Below are 20,141 nucleotides of genomic sequence, written 5' to 3' on the forward strand. Positions count from 1 at the left end.
TAAGTTATATAGTATTTCTTCAATGCAGCTTTTACAGCTATGAAACTGCTTAATATTTAGTGCCTGGGGAAAGCACAAGTATACTGTTATTTGGGAAGCAGCGTGGTACCAGGTGTATGAATGATACTTTCTACAATATTAGCCATAATAACTCTGAAGTTTGGGATTAGGAATATGCTTTTTCCTTATTATTCATGCCTAACCAATATTTTCAGTGTAGATATTTTATTATAATAATAAGGAGCCTATAAATGTTACTAAGATCAAATAATTAAGAAAATATGATAATAAAGCTTATTTTATCATCTTGGACATTGAAACATGAAATTCATTTAAAATGATTCAGGTTTACAGATAAACCAAGAGGTTAAGGCACTTGGCCAAGGTCACACAGCTGCAACTTAGCTCCTGAACTCTTAACCACTGTATTCTATTGCTCATCTGATGAGGATCTAAGGAAGATTGCCTGAGAAATTAAATATGTGGTGCCTATTGCCGTGCCTGCACAAAGCAGAAGTTTGACTAAGCATAGCAAGAAATTGTGACATAGCAAGTATTAGCAGAAGAGCATCCCAGTGTCTGCCTGTGAAATGTTAATATAATGATTGTGGCTCTCCTAGCTAAGTCTTCATATTTAGATGGACTTTTTTTAATCTTCAGCAAATCAACCACATTTCCAAATATTTAGATGCCCATTATTCAAAATTGAAATATTTGAAGGGTTATTTTATTGTATTTTTAAAAAGATTTTATTTATTTATTTAGATAGAGTACGTGAGGGGGAGAGGGGCAGAGGGAGAGGGGAAGAATCTTAAGCAGACTCCAAGCTGAGTGAGGAGCCTGTTCCAGGGCTCGATCTCACAACCCTGAGATCATGACCTGAACCAAAATCAAGAGTCCCATGTTTAACCGACTGAGCCACCCAGGCACCCCTAAAGGATTATTTTAATTTCTAGCCAGCTTTCTCAATAACAAACTATTGCAGCCTATATTTCTGACAATGTCCAATGAGATTATGCCAGAATAGTACTTCTCATGCTATATATTTCATTACTTTTATATTTCATTAATCCTTTGTAGCATTGAGTATCTTATCACTTTTTCTTTTCTAATATGTCCCTACTCACCATGCCTGGTTTCAGGGACCAAGGTTGCAGACAAATCGTGTTACGGCAGGAATGAAGGTGGGTCAAAGTATGGGTACTGTCGCAAAGTGGACGACACACGCATTCCCTGCAAAGCAAGGTGAGTGGCCTTGTTTGAACCTTCCTGCTCCTCAGACTAGAGAAATCATTCACTTCCAGACACATGTTCTGATTTATTCCAATTAAAGCAAAAGTTAATTTGGACATCATTCATTTGGTCAGCATTCACTGACTATTATGTGCTGTGTTTTAGACTAGGCACTAAGTTAAAAGACGAATAAGAAATGAATTCTTTTTTCCAGTCCCTCATGGTGGGTGCTTTGGAGGACATCAAGTACAGTCATCGTGAAATTGAGTGAATGTGTGGATGGAACATGCAGCAGCAGTGAATGGGCCTGGATGGAAGTCTATACATGGATTTTTCAATATAACTTAGGCACTTTTCCATCTAGGTGTTTCATTACGATTCTAGGAGTAGAAATATTTATCTACTCAGAGAAATAACCAATACAATGCTTGTATAGTTTTATGTAAGCTTGCCATGGCATTACAGAAAGAAAAAAATACAGTAAGAGAAAAGATTGACAATTCACCTGGAGAACTTGTTTTACTTTTTGTGTGCATATTCTAGAAAAAAAAATTTCTAGAATATCATGAACAATGGACTTGAGATTTTTGTATAAGATTTTTTTGGTTCTACAATTTTAAGGTGACTTTTAAAATTCAAATTATAATAGATTAAACTTAGTACCTTCTCCAAATTTCACACATACTAAGTAATGTATAACAAGAGACTGAACAAGATTAACATTTCTCAAAGTTTTTCTATTAAACAGTGGTTTTTCCAGATGATACTTACCAAACTATATTTTGGACATAGTGTCATCCTTTGGAGAGTCTGAGCCTAAAGGATAATAATATTCCATGGCCTCTCCTTTATAAGAAATCAGGGCAGATTCAAAAGGGAAAACAGTTATGTAAAAAGCAATGTGTATGTTTTCTGGGAGCCAATATGTAGTTCGAGAGGTAGCGAGCGGGAAAGAGCGTAAGGTGGTTCCACTTCCTTCTGTAGCATGCGCACACATTGTCCTAAATGACTGTATGATCCCTGGATCATTTCTGCAACTAGAGGCACAAACATGTCATTCTTTCACAGGCTGACCTCCTAGTCACTTCTGAATAGTCATTGGCTGTAGTGGAGAGCAGACCTGAATAGTCATTGGCTGTAGTGGAGAGTAGACCTGAATGGTCATTGGCTGTAGTGGAGTAGACCTGAATGGTCATTGGCTGTAGTGGAGAGTAGACCTGAAAGTAGGCCTTCCTTATAAAGCTCTACCTAAGTGACTCAAGAAAAACACCTCTTCAGGTTTGGAAAGAATGTGTGCCTTTCCCCACTCCTCAGTCATATTTGCTAACCGCCACCAGAAACATCAGGAGAATCTGATTCTGTCCCTCTCAGAGTAGTTTTTCACAGCCCTCCTCTGAATTCCGCATAAAGCAATTGACTCCAATTTTATTGGCCCTGACTTTATTCACCTTGGCATTAGTGAATGGCTTTACCGAGTGCTGAGCTGTTTCATCTTTATTTGCAGGGAGACAGTTCTTTCAGTAACCCCACATGATGCTTTGGAGTGTCACCCAAGGCTCAGCCTAATGTAGACACAGCTATAGTTGGGAGAATTATTCTGCTGAAATTCATGAAAATAAAAAAGTAACTTTAGCTGAAACAAAATAGAAACTGTCTATGTGCCCTCCATGATGTTAGAAGTCTATCCTCCTTATATCTCGAGCATGACCTTCATTCCCAGGTGTTTCTCTTGGCCTATCATGGCTTCTGCAGCTACAGCCATTGCATTCCAATAAGCCAAAAAGAGAAAAAAATGAGAAGTAGGACATACTCCTTCATGTAACGCCGTCTGCAAGGATTTACACATAAAATTCTGCTTCTTTCCCATTGGCCAGAACTAGGCATTTGGCCAAAATTAGCTGTCTAGGAATCTGGGAAATGTGTGTTTTGTTTTTGAGCAATAATGTGCCTTGCTAATGTTTTGTGGTTCTATTACTGAAGAATAAGGGGAAATTTGACATAAAGGGAGAACTAGGAGTCTCTACTACGGGGAGAAATACGATTAGTTAAATACTGATAGCCAGGGAGCTAATTTAGAACTGCATAGGACTATAATTTGGATCCTGGTATTTCAACTGCAACAAATTTGGCTTTTCCTCAGTGATGCCATGTGTGGGAAGTTGTTCTGTCAAGGTGGGTCAGATAATTTGCCCTGGAGAGGACATATAGTAACTTTCCTGACATGTAAAACATTTGATCCTGAAGACAACAGTCAAGAAATAGGCATGGTAGCCAATGGAACTAAGTGTGGAAACAAGAAGGTAAGTTGAAAATGTAGCTTTTAATCAAAATGTTCTCTTGTCTTGTTTTTTGTTTGTTTGTTTGCTTCTCAAGGACTCTCTATGTTTCATGGGGCACAGTTTTCAAAGCAATACTTAATCCCATTCATTTATGCATACGTGAATTCATCCCTCCAATACTATTTAATAAGTAACTATTATGTGCTTAGTACTAGGTTATTAAATCTTGGTAAATTTTATTGTCCCCAAATCAGTAGGTTCTCGATAAATGATAGCCACCCTGATAATAATAAAGAGAATAATAACAATACCATTTATTTTTACACAAATGATAGGTATTGTAATATTGCAGATGATGTGATATTAACATGTTTTCCATAATATTTTTGTTTGGAATGGGTGCCTTGTATCATGCACAATGCTTAGCTCAGTGCTAAGTATCAGTCTCAGGTATTGACTGAAGAGGTGGATTAAGGGAATGACCCATGAGGAATAAAGTGAAGTAAGGAAATATTCTTTAGAGGACTTTCCAAACTTTTTTTATAAAAATTATCTAGCTTCATCTTCTTATTTCCAAAAGAATGCTGTGATTTCCCTAATAAAAAGGTAAGTTTGATAACAATAATCATGGCTAATAATAGAAGATTAAATTCCAAAGAGTCAGCAGTTTGCAGAGCTGAAGCCTTTGGGTATTGATGTCAGCTTGATGTTTTTCACATCACTTTCAGGTTTGCATTAATGCAGAATGTGTAGATATCGAAAGAGCCTACAAATCAACCAATTGCTCCTCCAAGTGCAAAGGACACGCTGTAAGTTTTGAAAATGTTTCCCCAAGCTTGCTGAATCTTTTGTAATTTTAGGTCAGTCTTAATGATACTAAAGTAATATTTCAGCATTAAGTGATTAAAATTATTAAGTTTGCCTTAATGCTCAGTAGTTTGGTTCAATGAAAAAAATTTCTTCTAAGAACCTGGTATTGACATTCCTATGATGGATTCATACATTATGTAGATAGCTGAAAGGCTGCAGAGTTGGGGTTAGTTTCTCATGAATAGGGCCCTTGGGTTCGTGGTCAGCCTAGTGTGGCAACTAACAGGATCACTGCTTCTCTAGGTGTGTGACCACGAGCTCCAGTGTCAGTGTAAAGAAGGATGGGCCCCTCCTGATTGTGATGACTCCTCAGTGGTTTTCCGTAAGTAACATTACATGTCTAACCTGAAAAAATTGCTCTTCTAAGCTTTTATTTCATATTACATACGATTTCATTGCACTTTTCTCTCCTCTTGGAATTCTTGTTCATTCCATAAATATTGAATCTACAATATTAACCTTCAAGGTCTCTAACAACTTTTTAATCATATTTTCCACAATCTTATGCTTTTATTATACATACAAAAAATTTCCTCAAATTTTATATTTGTAATCTTAATTTTAATTTCCCAATGTTCTTGTTTTATGATTGTTCTATTTTTGTAGGAGCTTTGACTTAATGTATAGGTACAATATTCTCATAAAATTCTCTAAGAATATGGCGTGGATTATTTTTGTAGGTTCAATTCTGTTCTTTGAATCATCTCTATTTCTTTTGAGTTTGATTGATTTGTTTTTCACCCTGTCTCTTATTGTGCTATTTTTCTTCAGGATATGGGACCCTTAGCTGAGGGCGGGATTAGGTTGACTTCAGGTGGCTTTCATCAGTTTTCTTTGCATGCTTGTGTACTTGTTGTAACTACCCATACTTCTCCGGATGGGAGATCTGGCTGTGAGCTCTATCAGTAGATAGATAGGCCTCCGTCCAGGCCATCAGGGTGGGAAGCAGCCAGGGTGGGGATCCTCACCTCCAGTCGCCATGGTGAGGAGTAATTTGCCCAGAAGAGAGCTCCTCAATGCATTTACTTCCTGAGAGAACTGCTTTCCCTCAGCACTCTTTCCTTGATCCTCCCTTCTGTCTCATCTACTGTGGGTATCTGCAGTTAGCCTCTGTTCTGCTCCTCAGGCCCTTGCATCCCCCATTGCTTCTAGAGAGCAGTTCTTGAGTCTTTGTCTTCACTATTGTTCTTTATACACAAGGGATGGGGATAAGGATGCAGATGGGGTTGGACCTGAACAAACCATCTGTCTCAAGTTAAGATTCTCTGTAGGCTTCCCAAGAAAGAATAGCATCTACTTCTGATGTTTGGGCTATTTTTTAAAGATTTATTTTTATTTATTATTTTTTAGAGGGGGGAGATGGGCAGGAGGAGAGGGAGAGAGAGAATCTCAAGCAGACTCCATGCTGAATGTGGAGCCTGAGGCAGGGCTCGATTTTACAACCCTGAGATCATGACCTGAGCTGAAATCAAGAGTCTGACACTTAACTGACTGAATGACTCAGGCATCCCTGGGCTATTTTTTTAAAAATTTGTTGGTGATGACCCTACACCTAAAGGAGCTGGAGAAAGAACAGCAAATAAAGCCTAAACCCAGCAGGAGAAGAGAAATAAGAAAGATCAGAGCAGAAATCAATGAAATAGAAACCAAAATAACAGATCAATGAAACTAGGAGCTGGTTCTTTGAAAGAATTAACAAGATTGATAAACCCCTGGCCAGACTTATCAAAAAGAAAAGAGAAAGGACCCAAATCAACAAAATCATGAATGAAAGAGGAGAGATCACAACCAACACCAAAGAAATACAAACAATTATAAGAACTTATTATGAGCAACTCTATGCCAGCAAATTAGATAACCTGGAAGAAATGGATGCATTCCTAGAGATGTATGAACTACCAAAACTGAACCAGGAAGAAATAGAAAACCTGAACAGACCTAGAACCACTAAGGAAATTGAAGCAGTCATCAAAAATCTCCCAACAAACAAAAGCCCAGGGCCAGATGGCTTCCCAGGGGAATTCTACCAAAATTTCAAGAAGAATTAATACCTATTCTTCTGAAACTGTTCCAAAAAATAGAAATGGAAGGAAAACTTCCAAACTCATTTTATGAGGCCAGCATTACCTTGATCCCAAAACCAGACAAAGACCCCATCAAAAAGGAGAATTACAGACCAATATCCCTGATGAACATGGATGCAAAAATTCTCCCCAAAATACTAGCCAATAGGATCCAACAGTACATTAAAAGGATTATTCACCACGACCGAGTGGGATTTATCCCTGGGCTGCAAGGTTGGTTCAACATCCGCAAATCAATCAACGTGATATAATACATTAAAAAAAGAAAGAACAAGAATCATATGATCCTCTCAATAGATGCAGAAAAAGCATTTGACAAAGTACAGCATCCTTTCTTGATCAAAACTCTTCAGAGTATAGGGATAGAGGGATAGAGGGTACATACCTCAATATCATAAAAGCCATCTATGAAAAACCCACAGTGAATATCATTCTCAATGGGGAAAAACTGAGAGCTTTCCCCCTAAGGTCAGGAACGTGGCAGGGATGTCCACTATCACCACTGCTATTCAACAGAGTATTAGAAGTCCTAGCCACAACAATCAGACAACAAAAAGAAATCAAAGGCATCCAAATTGGCAAAGAAGAAGTCAAACTCTCACTCTTTGCAGATGATCTGATGCTTTATGTGGAAAACCCAAAAGACTCCACCCCAAAACTGCTAGAACTCATAGAGGAATTGAGTCAAGTGACAGGATATAAAATCAATGCAAAGAAATCAGTGGCATTCCTATACACCAACAACAAGACAGAAGAAAGAGAAATGAAGGAGTCGATCCCATTTACAATTGCACCCAAAACCATAAGATACCTAGGAATAAATCTAACCAAAGAGGCAAAGGATCTGTACTCAGAAAACTATAAAATACTCATGAAAGAAATTGAGGAAGACACAAAGAAATGGAAAAACGTTCCATGCTCATGGATTGGAAGAACAAATATTGTGAAGATGTCAATGCTACCTGGAGCAATCTACACATTCAATGCAATCCCCATCAAAATACCATCCACTTTTTTCAAAGAAATGGAACAAATAATCCTAAAATTTGTATGGAACCACAAAAGACCCCGAAAAGCCAGAGGAATGTTGAAAAAGAAATGCAAAGCTGGTGGCATCACAATTCTGGACTTCCAGCTCTATTACAAAGCTGTCATCATCAAGACAGTATGGTACTGGCACAAAAACAGACACATAGATCAATGGAACAGAATAGAGAGCCCAGAAATGGACCCTCAACTCTATGGTCAACTCATCTTTGACAAAGCAGGAAAGAATGTCCAATGGAAAAAAGACAGTCTCTTCAACAAATGGTGTTGGGAAAATTGGACAGCCACATGCAGAAGAATGAAACTGGGCCATTTCCTTACACCACACACAAAAATAGACTGAAAAGGGTTGAAAGACCTCAGTGTGAGACAGGAGTCCATCAACATCCTAAAGGAGAACACAGGCAGCAACCTCTTCAACCTCAGCCACAACAACTTCTTCCTAGAAACATTGCCAAAGGCAAGGGAAGCAAGGGCAAAAATGAACTATTGGGACTTCATCAAGATAAAAAGCTTTCGCACAGCAAAAGAAACAGTCAACAAAACCAAAAGACAACCGACAGAATGGGAGAAGATATTTGCAAATGACATATCAGATAAAGGGCTAGTATCCAAAATCTATAAAGAACTTATCAAACTCAACACCCAAAGAACAAAGAATCAAATCAAGAAATGGGCAGAAGACATGAACAGACATTTTTCCAAAGAAGACATCCAAATGGCCAACAGACACATGAAAAAGTACTCAACATCACTCGGCATCAGGGAAATCCAAATCAAAACCTCAATGAGATACCACCTCACACCAGTCAGAATGGCTAAAATTAACAAGTCAGGAAATGACAGATGTTGGCGGGGATGCGGAGAAAGGGGAACCCTCCTACACTGTTGGTGGGAATGCAAGCTGGTGCAGCCACTCTGGAAAACAGTATGGAGGTTCCTCAAAAAGTTGAAAATAGAGCTACCCTACAATCCAGCAATTGCACTACTGGGTATTTACCCCAAAGATACAAATGTAGGGATCCGAAGGGGTACGTGCACCCCAATGTTTATAGCAGCAATGTCCACAATAGCCAAACTATGGAAAGAGCCAAGATGTCCATCGACAGATAAATGGATAAAGAAGAAGTGGTATATATATACAATGGAATATTATGTAGCCATCAAAAGGAATGAGATCTTGCCATTTGCAACGACGTGGTTGGAACTGCAGGGTATTATGCTGAGCGAAATAAGTCAAAAATAGAAAGACATGCATCATATGACCTCACTGATATGAGGAATTCTTAATCTCAGGAAACAAACTGAGGGTTGCTGGAGTGGGGGGTGGGATGGGAGGGATGGGGTGACTGGCTGATAGACACTGGGGAGGGTATGTGCTCTGGTAAACGCTGTGAATTGTGCAAGACTGTTGAACCTCAGATCTGTACCTCTGAAACAAATAATGCAATATATGTTAAGAAAAAAAAAAAAAGAAAGTAGCAGGAGGGGATGAATGAAGGGGGGGAAATCCGAGGGGGGGACAAACCATGAGAGACGATGGACTCTGAAAAACAAACTGAGGGTTCTAGAGAGGAGGGGGGTGGGAGGATGGGTTAGCCTGGTGATGGGTATTAAAGAGGGCACATTCTGCATGGAGCACTGGGTGTTATGCACAAACAATGAATCATGGAACACTACATCTAAAACTAATGATGTAATGTATGGTGATTAACAGAACAATAAAAAATTTTTAAAAAATAAAAAAATAAAAATAAATAAATAAATTTATGTACTGGTAAAAAAAAATTTGTTGGTGATGGGTATTAAGGAGGGCATGTACTGCATGGAGAACTGAGTGTTATACAAAAACGAATCATGGATCACTACATCAAAAACTAATGATGTATTGTATGATGAGTAACATAATAAAATTAAATTAAATTAAAAAAAATTTGTTGGTTCTTTGCTAAACTTCCCAAGAAAGAATAGCATTTACTTCTGATGCTTGGACTATAATTTATTCTGTTTCTGTCTGCTTAAATCCCTTTACTTTCTTTCTGAAATTTCTAAAAGTTCTTTACTATTTTTCTAGTGCTCTATGATTTTATTACATATATATTTAAATATTAAATATATTATTACATTTATATAGACAAGCAAACACATGCACATATGCTACTTAGGTTGTGTTATCTGGTATTTGGATATGGTAGGGGAATAGACACATAAACATCAATCAACTACTTATTTAGAGAATTCTTTAATGGTTTAAACACTCACTAAAAATCCTTTTAAAATATTACTTCCCTCTTTTTGAACTCTGTTTTTTTTTATAATATCTTGATTTGCTAAATCACTTCCATTAGTCATTTCTTCTTTCTTTTTGCATGAAACTTTCTATGTTGCATTTATAAGGATTTATTTTCACTGCTAAATAAAAAACATGAATAGATTGGATTGGATTAGATCTTTTGACTCACCGTTTTAATTTCATGACTCTCTCAAGAAGTAGATACTGATATTTAATGTTCAAAAACCGAGGCTACCCTGATTTTGCTTGTTGTTGTTGTGAAATAACCCTTTAAAAATCACTAGTTTATTTTCCCTTAAGTGTTCTTAGACTCTGAAACAAATAATACATTATATGTTAAAAAAAAAAAAAAGAAGAAGATAGCAGGAAGGGAAAAATGAAGAGGGGGAATCGGAGGGGGAGACAAACCATGACAGACTATGGACTCTGAAAAACAAACTGAGCGTTCTAGGGGGGAGGGGGGTTGGGGGATGGGTTAGCCTGGTGATGGGTATCAAAGAGGGCGCGTACTGAATGGAGCACTGGGTGTTATACGCAAACAATGGATCATGGAACACTACATCGAAAACTAATGATGTATGGTGATTAACATAACATAATAATAAAAACAACAACAACAACAACAACAAAAGAATTGCTACTATATGAAAACTAATCATCATGCCATGCCTGGATGTTGTTTTCTTTTAATTATTTTGATTGTTAGTGAGTGAGGTCTTTCAAACTGAGGATTTGATTCTGTCTTCAGTACAAGGAATGATTCTGTTATTACAGATATTAAAATTGATTCTGTTCCACTTCTCTGGTTTCTAATTCAGAAATATAAATTATTTGTATCAAATATCTTGATTGTGTGGCTTTCTTGTTATCCTTTTTTGTCATTGTCTATCTCCTGTTATTTTGGGGAAAGTCTCTCAAAATTATTTTCTGTATCATAGAGTGAATTTTTGGCAATGTCAACCCTCCTATTTATTAGTTATAATGACATTCTAAAATGGTCAGTGGCATTTTTATGTTTCTTTAAACCTCTTTCATACCACTCTATTGTCTTCTCTTATTTTGTATCTTCTTTAACAATCTATTTTCATTTTATTGAGAGTACCAAGCAGATGCCACCTTAAATTTACTTTGATTCTAATTTTTTTTCTGAAAGCATATATTCTATATCTATTCTACTTCCACATATTATTTTAAACCTAATCTTTTAATGTTTTTATGTTCTTTCCCCCTTAATTACTTATCCTCCAATAAAGAAGAATCAATTCCAACACAAATTGTTAAAGTATTTCTTGAAAACTTTAAATCAAAGGACTGGTGATGGAAATATGCATTATGTGACATCAGATTTATATCTTAAGGGGATCAAGGAGGCAACTGGAGTGGTTCAGGATACAGATAGGGGACGTTTTTCTCTGAATAACTTGTTCTACTTGTTAAAGCCACTGTGTCAGGATTCAGCTTCATCCATCAGGTTTTCTTTTTGTTTCTGGACACTGTGTTGGTGAGTTTGGTCCCATTTGTGGCACTATTTCTGACCCAACCATCGAGGAAAACCTCCACCAGACTGGGGAAAATGCAGTAAGGTGTCCTGTCACCAAAAGGACAGACCGCAACAGATAGTATTCATGAAATCCAGGCTTATAATCAAAACTTGAATGAGAAAAATTACATTTCTATTTTCACTGAACTCTAACTAAAATTTAGAATTTTCTACAATTACAGGGATGTAAGGAAACAAGCCACAGTGGTATTAATTCTCATGACTGTGTCACCAATAGAAATTACACATTTTTACATCACATTGCAGTTGCTGCATAAATCCTTAAATGTCCTATATGTGTGTTTCTAGTTTGAAATTATAGTGGCTATTAATCCACTGTTAGGTCTTATAATTTAGGGGTTAAAAAAGAAGCATATATGTAACTATATCATAAATTCCTTTATAATATTTTGACAACTGTATTCTGACATAATTGGCTTCCTTTTAGTCCTATGCATTTAAAAGCATTCAGAGAAAGGGTTTATAGGCCTTATCAGATTTCCAAAATGATCTGTGGCACATAAAAGGTTAAGATCCCTGCTCTCTAGTATGGCCATACATAACCACAGGTTTTCAAGCTTCCTTAATTAAAACAATTTTTTGTAAAATTTATACAGAAAAACATATAAATAGATATATTACATGCATTGTTTGTATACATTTATAATATAACATATATATATATATAATATAAATTACAAAATGAACATTCATACACTACAGTCTGGGCCAAGAAACAGAGCATTGCTAGCAGCCCAGGCATATTATCCCTTGGCTTCATCCCTGTCCTAATGTCCTCTCTCTCTCTAAGGGTTAATCATTAATGTGTCTTTTATTATAAACATTTTGTTACTTTTCTTCATGGTCTTCCTTTCCAAATACACATTCCTAATCAGTAGGTTCTGTTTTTAACTGTATATGTGTATGTGTGTGTATGTGTGTGTATATATATATATACAAAATTATTGGTACTCATAGTCTTCTTTTCTCTATATTATGTTTTCAAGATCATCCATATTCTTATGGATGGAATTAGTTTATTTTTGCTATTGTGCATAATATCACAATTTTGTCATATATTGGTATAATGTTGTGTGTATGTGTTTCCTTTTTTTTTTTTTTTTTACTGCTTTTATGGATATTTCAGGACTATTTTGAGAAAAAGTTTCTATAAATATTGTCATTCAAGTCTAATTTAACTAGATCATACCAAACTGTTTCCAGAGTGGCTGCACAATTTCACACTCCTAACAGCAGTGAATACAAGTTCCTATTGTTATACAACTTTAAGCCCTTTGACACTCGCAGATAGCAAATTTTATTCCTTCTGGTAAGTTAGTAGTGATAGCACATTGGGGTTTTAATTTGGTTTCTTTTTTTTTCTTAAAGATTTTATTTATTTATTTACCAGAGAGAGAGGGAGAGTGAGAGAGGGAGAGAGAGAGTGCAAGAGCACCAGCTGTGGGTGCGGCAGGCATAGGGAGAAGCAGGCTCTCCGCTGAGCAGGGAGCCTGATGCGGAGCTGGATCCCAGGACCCTGGCATCATGACCTGAGCCGAAGGCAGACACTTAACCAACTGAGCCACCCGGGTGTCCCTTAATTTGCTTTTTATAACTAATAATAATAATAAAAGAATCTTTCCTTATTTGGGGGCCACTTGGATATTCTTTTCTGTGAAGTATTTGTTCAAGCCTTTTTGTTTGTATTTCTATTGAGTTGTCTCCCCTCACTCACCCTTTAATTAACTTACATATGTTTTAATATATTTTTGATATAAGCTATTTTCAGTTATATATGTTGAAAGAACTTCCCTCCTGTGTTTTCTCACTCTCTTCATGATATCATGTGGTTAATGGAAGATTTTAATTTCAATGTAGTCAATTTTTTAATCATTCTCTTGATGGTTAGTTTTTTTTTTCCTTTGTGTGTCCTTTTCTAAGGAAATATTCCCTACCCTGAAGTTATGAATATATATCTGTATATTGTCTTCTAAAAGCATTCTGGTATTGTCTTTTCAAATTTAGGTCTATAATCTATCTGAAAATCTTTTGTGTATGATACAAATGTTTAATTTCATTTTCATCCCAGATAGATGCCCAATTGTCACATCATCATTCATATGATAGATCATCCTTCCCAAATGCAAGTGTTCACATATGTGTCTTTCTGGGATATCTATTCTTTTCTGGTGGTCCTATTTGACTGTCCTTTGTGCTAGTATGACACTTTTTTAAACTGTGTCTTTAGAATAATTTTGATATAGGCTGTTCTTTAACTTTGTTCTTCTTTAAGAATGATTTGGTTAAGGCGCCTGGGTGGCTCAGTTGGTTAAGCGACTGCCTTCGGCTCAGGTCATGATCCTGGAGTCCCGGGATTGAGTCCCGCATCGGGCTCTCTGCTCAGTAGGGAGTCTGCTTCTCCCTCTGACCCTCCTCCCTCTCATGCTCTCTGTCTCTCATTCTCTCTCTCGCAAATAAATAAAATCGTAAAAAAAAAAAAAAAAGAATGATTTGGTTATTAGCTTTTTGTACTTTTACATATATTTTATAATCAGATTCTCAATTTATACACATAATTCCTGTTAGGATTTACATTTAACATAAACCACATCTATGATTTACTTGGGAGAATGAGTATATATAAAAAATATTGAATTCCTGGGGCGCCTGGGTGGCTCAGTTAGTGAAGTGTCTGACTCTTGATTTCAGCTCAGGTCATGATCTCAGGGTCATGAGATGGAGTTCCGTGTTGGGCTCTGCACTCAGCAGAGAGTCTGCTTGAGATTCTCTCTCTCTCTCCCCTCCCCCCTGCCCTCTCTCTCTCTCAAATAAATAAATAAATCTTTAAATAAAAACTATTGATTTCCCTCTCTCTCTCTCTGTTTCTCTAACAAATAGATAAAATCTTTTAAAAAATTAAAAAAAAAAAAAAAGGGGGCGCCTGGGTGGCTCAGTCTGTTAAGCGTATGCCTTCGGCTCAGGTCATGATCCTGGGGTCCTGGGATCGAGTCCCACATCAGCTCCTTGCTCAGCAGGGATCCCGCTTCTCCCTCTGCCTGCCACTCCACCTTCTTGTGCTCTCTCTCTCTCTAACAAATAGATAAAATCTTAAAATAAGTAAAATAAATATTGATTTCCTAATCATTGACATGAAATATCTATCCATTTATTTGGTCTTTCTTAAAATTAGTTTTCCCCTATTTTTTTTTTTTTTGGCAAAAATGTCTTAGTTGCTTTTAGTGGGAGAGTTGGTCAGAATTTCCCAGACCACTGTTACCAGAAACAGAAGAGCATACTTTCTCTTCAATTATTTCCATGTTGAACTGCATACCTCCTTCCTATCAATATTCCCCATCTGTCTTATACCTCAACTTTCTCTGCAGACCTTGTCCTTTCAAATAGGGGTGTTTGTGAAGTCCAGTCAATTTCCTCTTTATTTCCTCTGATACCATGTTGCTCTTCTGAAATTGTAACTATTTTAGTGCCAGTATATTTTCTTTTTCATTCTGAATCTATCTATGCTATATTCAACTGAAATGCCTCAGAATTTTATTTCCTTTGGCTTTTTGGATAGGAATTGTTATGGAGGGGTGGAAAGTTTAGATGTTGTTATTATCTTAGAATTCTACTTCTGACATATCTGCCTCTATCTGCATGTATGCATGTTCATACTTGGGAACTTTTCCTGCATCATACCAAAATTAATCTTATTATTGCCTTGCTGATCTCTAATGAGAAAGCAGTAGTTGTTCTCACTGCTCTTCAAGCTTGTACCTCCTGGTCTCTAAAATTTCAGATTATTATAAGAGAAATTAATATTTGACATAGCAAAAGATTGAAGTTACACTCATTACTTCAATGAGCAGTTAAAAGAGAAAATACCATATAGACACAGGAAATTTGTTCAAATTGGTCTGCAACTCACAGGGTCACATAATTTCTTTTCTGTCTGTAATAATTCCGAGATGGAGCAAACACCGGTAAAACACTCACCTGTGCCTCTATCTTCTTCATGTCTCCACTCCTCATTTGCTGCTGACAGGAATATGATCACAAGGCTTCAATTTCTTTTTCTTTGTTTGATGCCAAGGCCAAATTTTAAAAATGTTTCACTCCTTTTCTTCCATCCTCCTCACTTCCTATTCTCTTTAAACTCCCAGCCTAACACTTTCCAGTTGTTACAAACATCATCCCTTCTAAGGATTCTCAGTAGTATGATGCTTTACCTACTTCATATGCAATGTTTTATATGGATTTTCCCCTTACTTCCTCTATCTACATAATACTACAACACTCATGATCAAAATGCATTTTCATTTTACTGACTATGAGAGATTTTCCAGGGAATGTGTGTTCTTTGGAGGAAAGGGTAGAATGGAGTTTGTGATCAATGAAGAAATAAGGACTAGAGTGATGCATATTTGTGAATTTCTCATACCCTTAACAGGTCTGGGTTCTCTTTGTTGCAGACTTCTCCATTGTGGTTGGGGTGCTGTTCCCTGTGGCCGTCATATCTGTGGTGGTTGCTATAGTAATCTGGCATGAAAGCACCAGAGGAAAGCAGAAGGAAGTTCAGAGGTAGCCTTCTATCTTGCTTTGGGGACTTTTGACCTCTAATTTATTTTAAATTCAAGGATATGACCCAAATTCTCAAATTTAAGTAGTTTACTACAAATACTCAGAAATAAGTACAGATACATTTCTCTTGGACCAGAGGCTGGGTATCAGTTTTACTGGGAAATCCGTCACAGCAATACATGTATTGTTTTTATGTTGATTACTGTATTTATAATTAATAAAATGTTATAATAACTCTCATTAGTAAAGATTTTACACCCATTATAAGAATACACTATGTAGGGCGCCTGGGTGGCTCAGATGGTTAAGCGTCTGCCTTCGGCTCAGGTCATGATCCCAGGGTCCTGGGATCGAGTCCCGCATCGGGCTCTCTGCTCCTTGGGAGCCTGCTTCTCCCTCTGCCTCTCTCTCTCTGTCTCTCATGAATAAATAAATAAAATCTTTAAAAAAAAAAAAAGAATACACTATGTAACATTTATTGGTCATTATCTTTATGACGAGTGCTATGCTGAGTCTTTTTATAATTCATTATCTCTAATCTTCACAAGAATGTTGTGAGGTAGTAACTATTATTTCCATTTTATAGATGAAAAGGTATTTTATATTAGTCCTTAACAACAGTCTTGCAAAATCAGGCACTTCACACTTATTCTTAAGTGGAAACAAAGGCTCAGAGGTTAACAAATATGTTCGAAGTCTTACCACTTAAGTTGTTGGAATCTTGATTTGCACCTACATTGGTTAATCTTTCAAACATGGTCTTGACAGTACAGTTATCTTTCTAGCCTTTGTTAAAGACTGACTTATTCACATATAATGGGTTTCCTAAATATTGAATGAATAAAATAAATCATTAATTAAATGAGATAGTGATTTAAATAAACACTGATTCAACACCATCATTATTAGGAATCAAGGCTCTGTAGAGAATCTAGAAGAAAATTAGTGGTGGTGATTATGAATTCCAGGACCAGGAGGCCTTAAGAATATCCTAGAGAGCAGAAGAAAGCCCAGTCAACGACCAAAGATGACACAATGGGCAAAGAAAATTATCAAGCTCCTTTCGAGTGTCCTCATCATGGTGAAGGAAATGTTAAGTCCTTTTATATGATATGCTTTCATATACAGGCCACTGTTTACTACTGGCTCCAGGCCTCGCAGACAGAGGAGGAACCCACAGACGGTGAAGGATGTTCAGCCCCAAGAGGTGAACCATAGTTTATAGTGTGTTTGCCTTGGACGCCAGTTTGTGATTCTTTCATTGTCTTGTCCTGACCACCTACCTATCTGTCTTTCCTACTCAGCAGTGTTTTACAAATCCAGTCCACTAGTTAGTATGTAGCTAGAATTTGGGACTCTCTAACTACACATTTGGAAAATTCTCCTTTGCGTTTTTTTTTTTAAGATTTTATTTATTTATTTGAGAGAGAAAGAGTGAGCAAGAGAGAGAGAGAGAGAGAGGCAGAGAGCACAGCAGGGGGAGGGACAGAGGGAGAAGCAGACCCCCCACTGAGCAGCGAGTCTGACATGGGGCTTGATCCCAGTACCCTAGGATCATGACCTGAGCTGAAGACAGATGCTTAACCGACTGAGCCACCCAGGCCCCCCTCCTTTGCTTTTTTTTTAAAGTGCAAAAGTGTCTTCCTAAAATGCAGAGGCTGCTTTGTTGAGGTTCACAAATGCAAAGAAAATAAAGAGAACAAGGAGAGCAGAGTCCAGATGTCTCTCTCTTTCTCTCCCTCTCTCTCCCTCCCCTGACCCTCCTCCATCTCTCTTCCCCTCTCTGTCCCCCTCCCTCCTCTCTTCTCTCTCTCTCTTCTTCCTTCTGTCTCTCTTTCTCTCTGACTCTAAGTTGATTCCTTTTTCCTTTTGCAAATGTCCCAATTAAGACAATAATATGTGTATTTGTATGACAATACATGTATACATGTGATATGTATAACCCTTAAAGCCCTAGCTGTGTCCTGCAAGTTTAGAAGTTTTAGCAGAGATTGGCTAATGGTAATGTCATTGGCAATAATGTTTTTGATGGAGACGTACCTATCTCTGACAGCTCTGGATACAGCAGAATGCAGTCCCTGGACCGCTGTGATTTCCCATCCTATTTCTTGGTGTCATTGCAATTCTGATCTCCCATCTCTTGAAAGGACTGCTTATTTGGAAGTTGAACTTAGGAAACTGATCATTTCATTTAAAAATATTATTATTTTCTTTTTTTTTAGATGAGTCAGATGAAGCTCCATGAACCTGATCTGCCGGTAGAGAGCAATGAGCCTCCAGCTTCTTTCGTGAGTTAGCAACTTCTCTTAAATAGCACTTCCAATCAAATCTCAAGGAAATACTAGTAAGAGAGATAATCCACAATACCCAATTATTTCCTCAGAAGAATGTTAAAATCTTTGTGAATATTAATATAAAATACAGATTTCCCGGCAAAACTTTTTAAAATGCAAAATGTGAGAAGGTTTAACCTACCTATGTTTAACCCCTTAATCTGAATTACTGGGTCTGAAAAGCTGGTAACTTATTACAAGAAGAGTACCAATCTGCTTCATGGAGTGGCATCTCCATCATCCGTCTATTGGCACTGGCCTTATTTCTGAATTGTATATATATATATTATATATATATATGTAATATATATATATATGCCTAAATGAAAACACTTGAACTTACAGATTTAAACTATTTTCATGGGTAGGATCATAGTTCTCCATTTCTGAAAATGATTTAAGCCTTTCCATTAAGCACATCTGTTTTCAAGGCCCCATCTTTGAATTAATTTTATTTTACTTTTCATTAGCTAATTACAAAGCCAGATTTTCCACCACCACCGATTCCTACATCTGTGTCATCTTCTTCTTTCCTTGTAAGTATCAGGTAGTCACTAATAATTTTTTTTTTCCACTATATATTTTTTTTTATTTAAATTTTTTATTGTTATGTTAATCCCCATACATTACATCATTAGTTTTAGATATAGTGTTCCATGATTCATTGTTTGTGCATAACACCCAGTGCTCCATGCAGAACGTGCCCTCCTCAATACCCATCACCAGGCTAACCCATCCTCCCAACCCCCTCCCCTCTAGAACCCTCAGTTTGTTTTTCAGAGTCCATTGTCTCTCATGGTTCTTCTCCCCCTCCGATTTCCCCCCCTTCATTCTTCCCCTCCTGCTACATTCTTCTTCTTCTTGTCACTAATAATTTTTTAAATGTCTTTTGTGCCCCATGTGGGTAGTGTCTCTAAATCTATAGATTCTTTCTCACGATACATGCTCCCTAGGCCAACCTGAGATATTGTAGCACATAGGTTTATCTGAGAAAGCAAGGCCTACTTACTATCTATAAATTAGTATGGGTATTAATTTTTTATTATTAAAAATATTTCTGTTACATAATCATCAAGAAATGATAAATAGTTTTTATTATTAAAAATAGTTCTGTTACATAATCATCAAGAAATGGCAAATAGTTTTGCTCTAGGAGATAAACAGTCTCCTTTCTAGATGCTTATTTTGGAGAATATAAAATTTTATCATATATTTTACTTTTTAATTTAATATAGATAGAATAAGGCCTATATTAGCTACAGTTTTCTATAGAAGGTGGGATATGAAAAACAGACCATATGTAGGCAAACCTGGAATAAAAGTTAGGCACTTAAGAAGTAAAAGGTAGAATTCATTCACTCAGTAATTACTGAGCATGTTTCTTCATACTTGGTACTCTGTTGTGGGTAAATGAGAAAGAACTAAAATTAAAGTCACTTTTTCAAGAATGTTTACATTTTTACTGTGAAAACAAGTCATATGTGTATAGAGCGCTTAATCCCTCACATATTTTTTTGTGCCAAAGTATGTGATACCTATGAAAAGAATGTGGTAAAGGGGAAAATGAATGGACTCAGAGTAGTTGAAGTAGGAGAAAGATCCATTGGGTAAGTGGTTGAAATTTGAACTAGAGTGATGGGGAGGTAAGGGATGATTTAAATAAGGAAATAAATATGCCTAGGATTGGGAAAGAATAGCATTTCTAATGACCTACTATTATTTTTGTCTCTAATATAGCATAATGCCACAAAAGTACTTCCCTCTACTGTTTTTAAGGATAAAATAATGTCAACACCTAAGGTAAGAGATCCATAGGCAAACGACTATAATCTTGTCACACTCCCACTGTCAAGGAGAGAAGTTCTAATTGTGTCTTCCTAGAAG

At 36.8% G+C, this 20,141-nt stretch overlaps 1 protein-coding gene across 1 annotated transcript in view; it reads left to right on the forward strand.

The window, feature by feature from the left end:
- Nucleotides 1-20,141, forward strand: part of ADAM28 (ADAM metallopeptidase domain 28) — a 92,427-nt gene that overhangs the window by 71,799 nt on the left and 487 nt on the right. Inside the window, exons 17-24 of the mRNA XM_032389019.1 lie at nucleotides 1,143-1,245; nucleotides 3,374-3,533; nucleotides 4,241-4,321; nucleotides 4,626-4,704; nucleotides 15,816-15,924; nucleotides 17,053-17,131; nucleotides 18,147-18,212; nucleotides 19,995-20,057. Of these exons, the coding sequence (XP_032244910.1) occupies nucleotides 1,143-1,245; nucleotides 3,374-3,533; nucleotides 4,241-4,321; nucleotides 4,626-4,704; nucleotides 15,816-15,924; nucleotides 17,053-17,131; nucleotides 18,147-18,212; nucleotides 19,995-20,057 (740 nt within the window). The remainder of the gene's footprint in view (nucleotides 1-1,142; nucleotides 1,246-3,373; nucleotides 3,534-4,240; nucleotides 4,322-4,625; nucleotides 4,705-15,815; nucleotides 15,925-17,052; nucleotides 17,132-18,146; nucleotides 18,213-19,994; nucleotides 20,058-20,141) is intronic.

Source organism: Phoca vitulina, unplaced genomic scaffold (assembly GCF_004348235.1).
Source record: "Phoca vitulina isolate PV1807 unplaced genomic scaffold, GSC_HSeal_1.0 scaffold53, whole genome shotgun sequence".
Classification (NCBI taxonomy): Eukaryota; Metazoa; Chordata; class Mammalia; order Carnivora; family Phocidae; genus Phoca; species Phoca vitulina.